The sequence below is a fragment of the Bactrocera neohumeralis genome, chromosome 3 (assembly GCF_024586455.1).
Source record: "Bactrocera neohumeralis isolate Rockhampton chromosome 3, APGP_CSIRO_Bneo_wtdbg2-racon-allhic-juicebox.fasta_v2, whole genome shotgun sequence".
Classification (NCBI taxonomy): domain Eukaryota; kingdom Metazoa; phylum Arthropoda; class Insecta; order Diptera; family Tephritidae; genus Bactrocera; species Bactrocera neohumeralis.
In genome coordinates, this window is record NC_065920.1 from 70995892 (window position 1) to 71010135 (window position 14244).

Here is a 14244-nt window from a genome sequence, read left to right on the forward strand (position 1 = left end):
GTTTTATAGATTTTTCGTTCTTTTAATTATATGTGGTTTGAGAAGTTTAAAGTTTTTTTGTCGTTAAATTAGTCAAGGTTCGATGGCTGATCCTCAAGATGGGAATTGCACTTGGACTACTATATACATATATAATAGCTCAGCTTTACAGTAGTAGAACACGCAAGGAAAGCGAAGTACCGACCCGTTCCCATTTTACTGATAGCGTGGCTAGCGTGCCTTTCCTTGCCAGCTCATCAGTAGTGCCTCCGAAATCTTGTATTTTAGGTTGTATTTGGGTTAATGACGAGGCCACGACTGAGAAGATACGCTTGCATCACTTTCCCTTCACGTACTCTTTCCTTGAGTGCTACATCATCTGCATTATCAGATGTCCTCCGTTGAGAACCAAGATCCATAGAATAGGAGAAGGAACTCTACATTGTGGGGTGCCCCTACTTACATTTCGCCGAACTGGGGCACTATCTCTCTCCGTCAAGTCCAATCTATCGCAGAGAAGACTATAATTAAGCATATGATTCGAATCAAAATGAAGTCCTTTAGACCAGTTATCGTACAACGCTTCTAGTATAAAAACTTTTAGTAAAGGGACTCCATTGGCGAAAGCTTTGCTCCATAAACTTCGGAATACCGCTTTAGACCATATTTAATACTAAGCATTGATTTCCCCTTTAATCCACAGAGAGGAGGTGCGCGATCATCGTGTAGTATGGAATCGCAACTTCGAATTTCCCTGCAAAATGTCCGCCAATGCATCCACAGGCGTATTGGATCCCTGCTATTTACGCATCTCCATACGCAAAGAGATGAAGGGCGGACGTAGTTATTTTAAGTTAGGTTTTATCGATATAAATCTTGCCGAATTCGCCGGCGCCGGCCTGACGTCACGACGCTTTCTGCTCGAGGGCTATGATTCGCGTCATCGTCTGGACAATTCCATGCTGCTGGTATCCATCAAAATGCACATGCTCAGCGGTGATATACTCTTCAAGGCGTAAGTGGAAGCGCGTTTTAATATTATTTCATTGAATTTATTTTTAATTTTTACATCCAATTCGTCAGACCCACGCCGAATCTGAAGAACAAACAGAAACCCTCAACGGATGACTTGGCCACCGCGTCGACGGGTGTGGGCCTGCAGACGCCCACCGCCACAGCGTTGCCCAGCATGGGTGGCGGCGGTGTGGTCAGTAGCGGACCAAGCGTCGGCGGCGGCAGTCAAGGCATACCGGTTAGTGTTGGTGGCGCTACGCTAGGCGGCGGACTCAATAGCGCGACCAGCACGCGTCCCGTCTCCACCGTGCGTGAGGATGGTAAGTATTATTAGATCTTGAAATTTAATTTTTTTTTTTAATAATTTCCCTGTATCCGCGCAGATTTGGACCCCCAAGTAGTGATCGCTTCGATTGTGACGGACTCCGGCTTGTCGGAATCTTCCGAATCGGCTACTACACTCACCACAGAAGCGTTGCTGTTGCAGCAACAACAACAGTTTATCGCTTATCCACCGCAAAATACGTTAGGCTCAACGACAACAACAACAACCACTGTCGTGACATTGACGAATGCACAACAAATGCAGCCATACGTTGGCATTGGCGGCACCAGTGTTGGCGGCGCGGCGGTCAGCATGGGCATTGTCGGTAGCAACAATTGCGGCACGACCAGCGCGAATGCGATGGGCGGCGGCGGCCTGGGTGGCACTACCGGCACGTCGTCGATTATGGAAATGGGCCACTCGCGTAATTCCAGCAACACTAGTCAAGTGAGTGCATAAAAGACACAGTGATTTGTGCGCTTTTAACTGCAATTTATTAATATTTCACTTCTTCTTCTGCTTCTTTGTTCTCTCTCTTTCTCTCTTCACTTTGTTAGATGTCGAAGGGTTCGGGTTATAGCAGTTTTTCGCACAGTCAACATTCGAGGCAAAGTTCTGAAGGCGATTCGGGGCATGCAAGGTAAGCGTTTTGTTTGCAACACTGCAACAACAACAACAGCAATTAATTTATTTAATATTATACTACCTACCTTCTTTCGTACGTACGTATGTATTGTATTTGTAATTACCAATTCTCTTTTCTTATCAATATTTATATACTAATTTGCCATCCAAAACTAATTCGAGTACAAAAAAGTAAAATTCAAAAAACCGAAATATAAGCGTTTAGTTTATGTATGGTATTATATAAATTTTGTATGAAATAGTTACGTTTTTTGTTTGAAATTCTACTTTTTGTTTTTGTACACACACAAATGCCTACTCAATACTCAAAACAATTAACAATAACAAAGCAACACTAACCAAAAATACATATATATGCAACTAACAACAATAACAAAGAGGCGCCAAGTCGTCGCAATTTTAACCCGCTAAGCTACTACCCGACATTCATACACCTACTAAGCTACTAAGTAACAAGCAGAAACAAAAAAAAAAAATTAATAACAAATTAACACTTGTCAATCAATAATTAAACTAATTTTGTTATATAACAGTTTAAAATAATATTTTTTTTTTGTGTTTTTTTTAAATTTACTCCGCCGTGAGTTAACTAGCGTCCACACTACAATAGCGTCAAGTAAATTTTACTTGCCATTTTTAATAGTTTAGTTACATAACAATTTTTTAGCCTACATTTTGGTGAGAATTTAAATTTTTAGCGTACATTTCAATTTTTTTATTCACAAAATTGCTAATAGCGGCTTTTTTACAATTTTTTTTTTTTACTAAATTTCACATTATCCATTTTCGATCTGCTAGCTTTCAGTTAGTTTATTTGCTACGTTAAATTTTCTCTCATTAAGCGTTATAAATTATTATAATTTACAGTTTTTTTTTGTGATTCTTCTTAAGTAGACTTTAGCATTTCGAAAGTTCAAAGTATTCGGTTATACGCCGTCCTACGTTCTAACGGACATCGTTATTTTGCTGCTGTTTACAAAACACGATGATTGTTAGTCGAATCGTCCAGTGTTAAAAGTTCACTAAAAGCTCACCAGACTACACAAGGGTTAATGTTGGGCTGCAAATCTTCACTCAATGTGTTTTGCATCAATTAATTTGTTTTGAAAAGTTCAAAGCGCAAATAAAAATCAAAATATCTAAATTAGCTGACATTAAACGGAATTGAGCGGAATTTAGAAAGAAAGTAAATGAAAGCCAAACACAAAAAAAATATATTTTTTTGTAATTTAAATGATCTTCAGTGGTCTAAAAAGAAAAGAAGATGTAAAATTTAATAGAAAAATTAAAATTTATTAAGGAATAATAATTAAATTAATTAAAAGTACTAATTAATTAAAAAAAATTAATCAACTTAATTAAACTTAAAAACTAATAATTAATAAAATAATAATTAGAATCAACTCAGCTAAAATTAAGCATAAAATAATTAGTAAAAAAAAATTAATTAGAATCAATTTCATTAAAATTAATAAATAACATTAATAAAATCAACTTAATTAAAATTAAAAATAGTAATAATTAGTAAAGAATTAATTAGAACCAATTTAATTGAAATCTAAAAAATAATAATTAGTAAAAAATTAATTAGCTCAATTTAATTAAAATTAATAAACAAAATTAATTAAATCAATTTAGTTAAAATTAAAAAAATAGCAAAATAATAGAATAAAAAGTAAAACTTAATTAAAATCAGTTTAATTAAAATTAATAAAAACTATTAATTTAATTAATAAAATTTACTTGGAGGCAATTTTATTAAATATATGCATAAATTAATAGTATTTGAAGAAATTATTAAGGGTTTACAGGGTTGCCTCGGATAAAAGACACCATTTTTCAACAATTTTTTTTTATATAAAACAGAAAAATTTTGTTAGATTTTTTTTTTTGTTACAAACATACACTATTAAAAAGATATTCTGAAATTTTTGGAAAAAAAATTTTTAACTCGGCCATTGCGACGCCATTTCCGGTGACCCCTCGGAAAAAAGATGCGCCCGCGTTGGCAGGATAACTCCTTACAGAATCATCTAAAGTAAAAAAATACGTGTTTTAGTTAAAACCTTAACTTAGAACTTGGACGAAGGAAAACTGAAAATGGATTTTTGGCAAACATTTTTACAAAAAATTAAAATTTCACTGAAAATTTCGCGACATTTTTTTTTAAATAGTTGTAATCGAAAAAAAAAATCCATCGTCCAAGTCTTTAAGAACTGAGACAACTGTGTAAAATTTCATGAAGATCGGTTGAGTAGTTCTCGAGAAATCTTGCCACCCGTCTTCAAAACACAGTTTCAAGAAAAACGTGTTTATACCGGGCGCACTTAGCCTAGCTAGCCTCAAGCGCACAAATTCTCAAGGCTGTATCTCCGAAACTAATACTCGGATCCACTTGAAAATTTAGAACAATATTCTAGAGTTGTTGTAGAGTTTAATAAAACAATAAAATAAAATCGATTTTTTGGAACCCGTAAACCCACGCAACCCCTTAATAAAACTCGAAGCTGAAACAATTGAATCAAAAGTAATTCAAAGTGAAACGAATTGCATTAAAATAAAAGATAACAGAATTATTCGAAATAATATTTAAAAATAATTATAATCTTCTAAATTCCGCTTTAATTGAAATAAGCTGCTTTAATTTGGAAAAACAATTTCTTATATTGGAAAAAGGAAACTAAATTATTATAAAATTTTCAAATATTTAAAAAATGCATTATTATATTCGTTGAAAACACCGAAAAGGCCATTGTCAAGAGTGTTCGTTTGTACATAATTGAATAAAAATAATATTCGCGAACTCAAAACATTTTTCAATGTTAAGTTTAAGGCCATTGCGCGACAGTTTGTCGTACGCTCAAAAGTGACGACATGACTCAAGGCATATAATGTGCGTAAATACATAATATGTATATAAGTATTAGCCCTGCGTTTGTGTGTATTTGAACTGAAATTGTTATATAGTTGCACAAATAACCACCTAATGCATTCAGATTGCCGCGTAATTGAAGTGAAATTATTGAAAATTGTCAGGTGTTTCACTTTAATCTAATGGTTTATTGATTTTGTAGGTTCGTTAGTGTAAGCAAGTTCATTGGAAACTAAACGCGTTACGATATGTGTTTTTCCCAGCTCGAAAATGTTTGCTTTCAAACGAGAAACGTATATTTCTAACCTCGCTTTCAAAATTTTCTTTCAACCGACAAACACAAATAACCTAACCTAAACTCTTTCAAAACCTTTCAAAACTTATTCAATGGCTTACTGGTTTATTTCTGCGTTTGTTTTGCTTGCAGCATTTGTCACTTGCAAATGCACACACCAAATTGGCAACCAGTCAAATTTGTTACTCACTGAAAGCAACCAGTCTACATTTGTATATGCAAAAATTTTATACAAATTTGCATTTAGCATTTTTGGCAATAAATTCTTTAACTCGTAAAATTATATTGTTGACTTTACGCTGTTGTTGTTGCGTGGCGTCGTTCGAAGATATTGAAATTGTGGCAAATGTTTCACTCGGAATTCATTTGTGTACATATAAGTACATATGTTTGTATAGCTATCTAAAGTTTTTTGATTATTTTTCGTGTAATTTTGGGGCGTAAACCGCGATGAGCTCATCTCTTCGGCACGCAGTTGCAATTATTTTTATCAGTGCGCTTGGAGTTGGTCATAATTAAATATTAAAATATAATTAAAAATATTTGTTTTCGAGTTATGAGGGGCGCAGCTTATTAATGCCAATTTTGGTCAGGGGCAATTGGAATTTTATGAGTAAAGAGGCCTTCGCTTTTGGAAATATTGCCTATTGAATTAATATAACACAATTTTACTAAATTTTGAGCTCAAGAGTTAGCTACATTTTGCCATAAACGATAATATTTCACTGGATTTATAATATCTGATTTTGAGTGTTCTTTCTCCCCATCCAGTGATGAAATTCTTAGTTCAATATTAACGATAACCTGTTTTTTTTTTCGCCAATATTATTTAATATCTCGGTATTGTCCCTTTATTTTATTCCAAAGTTCTCTATTTCTACAGCCTCTATATACAAAATTTTCCTCTAATTCTTTCTTCCTTTCCATAAATCTCAAATTGATCTGAAATTGACTGAAAATACATATTTGGGGGTAAAATTTTTTTTCTACTTTGTCTGAAACAAGAGAAGGTAAAACCATCTTGCTACTTCCATTGAGCGTCCTGATTTTGCGAGTCTTAGTTTAGAAAAGCTCTTTTCTCATACCTTTCGTCGCAGAAGTTAACCAACTGGTATAAAAATTTATTTTCTTAGCCGAAGGGTGGTGGATCTCACTATGCCTCATCAATTGACTCAAATAAATTCTGAATCAAGGATTGTACATACATACATATCGTCAACTGAAATGCAAAATAACGTAACAACATTTTCGGAAATTTACAGAGGAAGGAATGAAACACGTAATAAAATGAAACATAAGAGAAACAAAATTTAAATATTGGTTAAAACTGGGTTATATCTGATAGCAGAACCTTAAAATGTTGGACATACATATGTATGTACTTATATGTATGTAATTTGAAGTAGTGGATCGTAATCAATGAAGCACTCAATTTCAAATTTTTTTATGTTACGTTATTTTACATTTTAGGTGACGATATATTAAAGTGAAATAACTCAAATTCCTGATAAAGAATACTTTCAATTCTATTTGTACAAAAAATTTAATTTTTTTGTTTGATAAAAAACACTAGTTTTCACGGAAATAAATTTTAATTAAAAAAATGAATCAAAAATGAAACAAGCTTTAGCTTTTTGTTTGTTAAAAAATAAATTGTTACTCAAAGGTTTCACTCAAAGGCTATTGTAAAAACCCTGAAGTTTTTGTATAGATAAATCGTTCGCTAAAAAAAGTTTCATAAGTTAAAGTGAAAAACTCAACTATTTTTTACAGGAAAAAAAATTTCAATTGGCGGTTGCTTTGGAAAAACTACAGAGAAACAGTTTTAAGCTCTTTGTTTGATAAAAAAAAAACTAGTTTCCACTCAAATACATGACTCAAAAAAATCACTCAAAAATTATAGCAAAAACGGTTTTTCCTTAGGGAAAAAATTCAGTTTTGCGTTTGCTAAAAAGAACAAGTTTTCATTACAAAAAAATGTTACTAAGAATCAATCAAAAATTGTTGTGAAAAACTCAAGTTTTTTTTTATTGAAAAAATTTTAGAATTAATAATTTATTTTTATATATTCATTTGAAAAAAAAGTTTCGACTCTAACAAATTCTAAAGTAAAAAAAAATTCAACAAATTCAGTTTTTCTTTTGTTAAAAAAGAACAAGTTTTCATTTCTAAAAAATGTTACTAAGAAAGGTCAATCAAAAATTGTTGTGAAAAACTCAAGTTTTTGTATTGAAAAAATTTTAGAAATAATAATTTTTTTTTAATATATTTATTTGAAAGAAAGTTTCCGCTCAAACAAATTCTACAGTAAAAAAAATTCAACTACTTTTTACAGAAAAAAATCAATTGACGGTTGCATTTAAAAAAAAACTTCTTCGAAAAAACAATTTAATTCAAAAAAATTACTAACTTAAAAAAAATTTCGCTTGTTTTGTAGAAAATGCCTCCTTTATTTAATAAAAACATGTTTCCACTCAAATGCTTTCTCACTCAAAAAAATCACTCAGAGGTGATAATGAGAAAAACTTCAAGTAAATTCTGAATACTAAAACAAAATACTCATTAATTTTTCCACTCAAATAAATTCTGACTCAAAATAGTCACTCGAAAGTGATAGTTAAAAAACTAATTTTTTTTTTTGTTTGGAAAAACATTTCAGTTGATTGCGTTTGTGTAAAAACTAGTGTTGCTGGTATATTACTCACATCTCACCATTTTTTTAGAGTCTTAGCTCACGCGTAATTTTTAACGCTTTGTTAGTGTAATATTGTAATTATTGCAAATTTCATCTTGAGTAGTTTGCAAAATTCAAATAATTGGTTGGTTGTTCTACTTATTGGATTGTGGTTTTGGAATTATGCAAAATTAAAATTTTTTTTAACAATTTTTTATAAAAATTTGTTGGCCAATTATTTATTGAATTTTTTTTAGCAATTTATTTAAGAATTGGTTTAGATATTTATTTATGAATTTTTGTTTTAAATTATTTGATCACAAATTTTTAAGCAATTTATTTATCGAATTTTTTTTAAATTTTTTTTAACAATTTATTTATTCAATTGCTATTAGAAATTTATTTAAGTTTTTTTTGGAAATTATTTATCGAAATTATTAAACAAGTTTTTATTAATTTTTTTTTTTATTTTTTATCAATTTATTTATGGAATTGGTTTTAGTATTTTTTTTAACAATTTATTTATTGAATCGGTTTTAGAATTTCTTTTTATGATTTTATTTTTTGTAACTTATTATAAAAATTATTTATGAATTTTTTTTTGTATTTTATTTTACGAAATTTTTAAGCAGTTTTTTTAACACAATATTAATCAAATGTTTCCAAGCAATTGTTTATTGATTTTTTTTTAACAATTTATTTATTGAATCGGTTTTAGAGTTTCTTTTTATGAATTTATTTTTTGTAATTTATTTATGGAATTCATTACAAAAAATATTTATGATTTTTTTTTGTATTTAATTTATCGAAATTTTATAAGAATTTTATTTTGTTTAATTTTTTTTTTAATTTTTAAGCAATTTTTTATTGATTTTTTTAGCAAATTATTTATAGACAAGTTATATGGCAAAGTATTTTATACATTTTATGGGAATATTTTAGCATAATTATTTGTATTTGTAGGTTTTTATCATTATTTTACATATTTTTAGGCGCATAACTTTTAGCAGCAGCACTTAGCTTAGTAATTTTAGTTTATTATTTCTTGCAATTCAATATTTTTCCTCTAATCAATATTTTTTCGTTTCTTTGTATTCTATTTTATGTTGATTCTCATAATTTTTGTAAATTAAAATTTGAAAAAATTGTAAAACGAAACAATTGTTGGTATCATGGGCACCATCCACCAACACACAAACAACAACAATAACAATGATATTGTTTGGTATAAAACATGTGTTGTTGGTACACAAACACCGCAACTGCAACGAACGTACGCAATATAATCCTATATAACTGTAATGTACTGTATTATACCGTTATGTAATGTAATGTAAATTTGCGAAAATATTAACGATATTGCACCAACGACCAAAAATCTGTGAATCCAACGAACTACGCCGCACCATATTTTCTCTCTCTCTCTAATTCTCTACCACCCACCACCACCAAAAACCAAAATCCACATACAAACACGTACCGCAGATTCAGCAAATCCGTTTCTCTACTTAATAGACTCAATCAGAAAACCGCCAACGCCATGAAGCTGAATATACCAGCGTTGAACCATCAACAACAGCCAACGGAAACTATCTGCGAGTATGAATGCGAAGAGTTGCTCTTTCAAACGCCGAACTCAACTATGCGCGATGAGGAGTTCCGCACGCCACTCAACGAAATGCCACCCTCAACCAATAGCTCTCTATCGATTTACGGTGAAAAGTTTGTGCTAAGCACGCCCTCGCCCACGTATCGCAGCGTGGCGAGCAACAGTCGCAGCGGCTCGCGCGCCTCACAGATTTACGAAAGCGGCAGCGCCAGCGGTGTTAGTGGCAGTGGCAGCGGTAGCGGTGAATCGGGCTCGGAGGAGACGGCGGACGACTCGGGTTTGGATGAGAATTTCCATACGCCGCGCGTGGCCAAAATCAAATCGATGGAAAATCTCTCCATCATCGAAATGGAGTTTCATCGCGCCTCACAGGAGTTGGATCGCAATTCGCCGCGTCGCCTCAAATTGCTGGCCGAAAATGGCGGTCATATACACAAAATGCGTTCGCTTAGCAATTTGCGTTTCGATGACTATAGCGAAGAGCAGATCCGCGAGGAATTGCTGCGCATACGCGAACGCGCGCTGGAGGAGAAGCATCGCTTCAATTTGCAGCAACGCAAAAATTCCACCTCATCGACGAATTCGGGCAAGTTGTTTGTGAAGAACAAAGTGGGTAATGCCAAGTTTATTGGCAACGATGACAGTCCACTGCCGCAGCAGCCAAACAACCAGCAACCGCCCTTATTTCTGCAGCGTGGCTCACACTATCCCATACAGAAAATGCGTTCGATGGGCACCATACCGGATTTGGTGACGGAACGCGTCGAACCGGATCCGTTTCTCACGCCGACTTCGGGTCGCAAGCCGAATTTCCCGCTGGTAACACAGTCGGCGGAGAAACCCTCACCGCCGTCGTTCGTTGCGCGCATACTTAACTACGATGTCGTGGACTCACCATCCACCAATAGCCATAATCAGCAGCAGCAACCACAACTGCACACACACGGCTCCCTAACCGAGCTCTATACACAGGATCGTGTGAGCAAGTTGTTGTCGAATGATCCAAGCACTGCGTTGTCATTCATGTCGCGTACGCCGTTCGAGCGCGCCTACCGTCGCACGTTGCTGAAGAGTTCGACGCCGTTGCGTCAGGCGCACGGCTATACACAGTACGCTACGTTGGAGCAGCAGGAATTGCAGCAGGGCGGCGTACAACAGTACATGTTAGGTCATCAGGAGCCGCTACTGGCGCGTCCGCATTCAACGAACGCCGCCTACGAGTTAATGAGGTTTGTAGAGTGCACACAGTTAACCAATCAATCAATCAATCAATTTCAAAAAAGCAATTCTCAACTTTCATTATATCACTGCGTCACGGATCTTCTTAAGTAGTAGTTCGTACGCGTGCCTTAGTTTTTAACACGTACCTATTAGTTTCGATAATAAGTAACATATGCAACTAAATTTCATGTCTCATTCGCCGCATCTTCTGCAAGTATGCCACAAGGGTGCTTTTCGGGATTTCGAAAGTTCAAGAAGAATCTATGAAAAATCTCGAGCTTTTCACCTCAGAATTTTGTCACAATTTCCACTAAATTTTTTTTTTTTTTTAATGTTAAATAGTCGATTAATCTTGGTTCGTATTGAGTTCTAGTAACTTAAAATCACTTATCTTTCAAAAAGATATTTCGAAAAATTATTTCCCCAACTTAATTTATTTAATGTAGGCTGTAATATACATACTTGTACATTAAGGTCATAAGTAGGTATTCCTTTTTAATAAAAATAAGGCGTGCTGGTAATGGTATAATTGAAGCTTCTTTAAAAATAATAATTCCTATAAAAAAAACTGCCCTAAAGATCTTAGTGCTCTCCGATACATTTCAGTTATCCATTTTTTCAATAATTATTATCAAAATCACTTCACTATTTGTCACAAACAATACATAATACACACATAGAAGCGATTTTAGGTGGTCAAAGGACAGTAAAGTCGATAAAAAAAATGGATTCAAGGTTGTCTATTATCAGCAAAGTCGCTAAAAAATCGATAATTTGAAAAATTGTTTAACTTTTTTATTGACAGTTTTCTAAAAAAATCGTTCATCATATTAAAAAAACATCGATTATTTATCGGAATAGTAAATTACTCGATAAATATACGGTAATAAATATCAAGGCATTAAAAATTCGATTATAAGTTTGTCGATTATCAGCAAAGTCGATAAAAAAAAATTGATAATTTGGAAAATATTTTTTAACCTGTTTTATTGATGATTTTCCAAAAAGTCAGAAAATATAATCGTTATGCATATTGAAAAATATCGATTAATTATCGAAATAATAAACAACTCGATAAATGTACGATAATAAATATCAAGGCATTAAAAATTCGATTTTGAGGTTGTCGATTATCAGCAAAGTCGATAAAAAATCGATAATTTGGAAAATATTTTTTAACCTGTTTTATTGATGATTTTCCAAAAAGTCAGAAAATATAATCGTTTTGCATATTGAAAAATATCAATTATTTATCGATATAATAAATTACTCGATAAATATACGGTAATCAATATCCATTTTTCTATTTAAGTGTATCGAAATAATCAAAAATTCGCGTTTAGTAACTGTCGATTACCCGACGTGCGAGCATTTATTTAATCAATAACTTTTTCAAATAATCAAAAAAAATATATTTATTATTTAGTTATTTTCAAAAATAACTTTCGACTTTTGGACGTAGCGAGTATTTATCAAGTCGATAACTTGCTGAAATAATCAATAACTAATCTCATATTGTTAGAAAATAACTGCCGACTTTCAGAGTATATTTATACAAAAACTATCGATAATTGATCAATAATGTCAAAAATTTTTTGTTCTTTGTTTTACTATTTTCCACTTAAGACCATTTCATCAATAAAAATATCGATAATTTATCGAGTTAGTTAGAAAGTTATCGATATTTGATCGGTATTTAAATATGTGTTTTTATTTTACTCTTATGATTTCCATTTAACAATTTAATCGATGAAAACTATCGACAATTTATCAGGTTAGTTAAAAATTATCGACAATTGAACAAGAAAGTAAATATAGTTGAACTTCCATAACTTGAACTTTTATAACTCGAAGTTATCCATAACCAGAACTCTTGGATTGGCAATAGAAGTCGAATTTCATACAGATTTCCTGCCATAACTTGAAGTCTCTCTAACTCGAAGTTTTTGTTTCTGTTAATTCGAGTTAGGGAAGTCCAACTAAATTTCAATTAATATTTTTAATTTATCGTTTGGATTACATTTTGCTTTAAAAACTGCTTAAGAGTTATCGATTAATAAAATGCTATCGACTGTAATTTTTAAATGATTTTCAATCAAACCAAGAAATACCAGCATCGCCTTATTGACTTTAAATTTAGGTTTAACTCCTTCACGAACTCTCTGTTATTTTTTTGAAATATCGTTGAATTTGAAACCGCCACCGACGTCACTGCGCTTCATTAGCGCCCACCAAACAGCACCACAAACCAGCTTAAAATAAGTTACTTAAGCCCTTTTAAGATACCCCCACCTTCATGCAGTTGTTGTTGCAAAACCGGTTCCATCATTTACTCGTACATAGCACATTCATACAAGCAAAATATTCCCATTCGGGTTGCGGCGCATCAACTTACATCCCATCACTGTGTTTCTAAACGGGAATTTTTAATCCGTAATCAGTACCCAATTTGTACTTACTTGTATAATATTTATTTGCATTTATTTACGCTTCAACTTAACGCTTTGCATTTACGCCATATTTTTATTGTATTTTATGGGTTCATTTATTATTTATGGTTAGTTAAGTATTTAATTACTCATCTGGTATAATCCATAAATAAGTTCATATTTGTATTTATATTTTATTGTTTTTATAATTTTATTTTAAGGTTAAATGCATTTCCTTGCGTTTTCGTTTTTCGTTCAGACGTTTTGCTTTGTGTTGCGCTTTAACTGGTTTTGGCTTAAGTTAATCATTACTTATTACCTACTATATAATATTACTTAATTGCATTATTTTTCTTAATTACAATAAGTTGTTAATTTTAAATACATGTTAAATAATATGTGGATTTTATATTGAAATTTTTTTATGTGTATATATATTTGAATATGTTTGTGATTACGATACTGATTCGACGTTCTATACGTGAAGAAATCGAAAAAATGGATTTATCGCATAAATATTGAGAAACATTTTATTTTCAACTAAAATGTAACAATATTTAAGCCTAGGCATTAAAAATATGAACTTTCTACTTAATTTTCTTATGATTTCATTCGTGCTCAAAACGCGCCTGTAATTCTCCACCAATGAGTTTCTGGTGTAATTAAGCGTTATTCAAATTTATAATTTATATAAAATATTTGTATAGCTGTGGCTCATGGTAAATGTTCAAACAAATAGCGAATTTCATTATTCAGCTCGCGAATACTCGTTTTTTTTATCTCCATCACCTATTTAATAGAGCGAGAGATAAAAGCGCAAGGTCATATTTATTATTCTACTTGAAATCTACCGATATTCAAGCTTTGGCATAATTTTGTGGCTTTATTTTTTTATGATTTCATTCGTGCTCAAAACGCGCCTGTAATTCTCCACCAATGAATTTTTGGTGTAACTAAACGGTATACAAATTTATAATTTTACCAATTTCTTTGGAAAGCTCCAGCTTATAATAGACTTTGAAAAGAAAACGAAATTTAATTACTCAGCTCATGGAAAAATGAATTTTAAGCTGAAGCAAAACTTTTCAGTACAAACTGTGTTCAATAAAGTTTCTTAAAATTATGTCTAATGATAGTAATTGCCTAAGCTGGTCCAACTTTTATTTCTCGAGCTAAAGAAT

At 32.2% G+C, this 14244-nt stretch overlaps 1 protein-coding gene across 8 annotated transcripts in view; it reads left to right on the forward strand.

Moving 5' to 3' along the window:
- LOC126753023 (protein FAM102B) overlaps positions 1–14244 on the forward strand; it is a 195577-nt gene that overhangs the window by 166812 nt on the left and 14521 nt on the right. For 5 of the 8 annotated variants that reach the window (XM_050464115.1, XM_050464122.1, XM_050464114.1 and 2 more), the window contains 5 exons: positions 683–994; positions 1063–1313; positions 1377–1765; positions 1876–1958; positions 9290–10642. In XM_050464115.1, coding sequence (XP_050320072.1) covers positions 683–994; positions 1063–1313; positions 1377–1765; positions 1876–1958; positions 9290–10642 — 2388 coding nt within the window. The remainder of the gene's footprint in view (positions 1–682; positions 995–1062; positions 1314–1376; positions 1766–1875; positions 1959–9289; positions 10643–14244) is intronic. The other 3 variants (XM_050464120.1, XM_050464121.1, XM_050464119.1) reach the window with 2 other exon arrangements.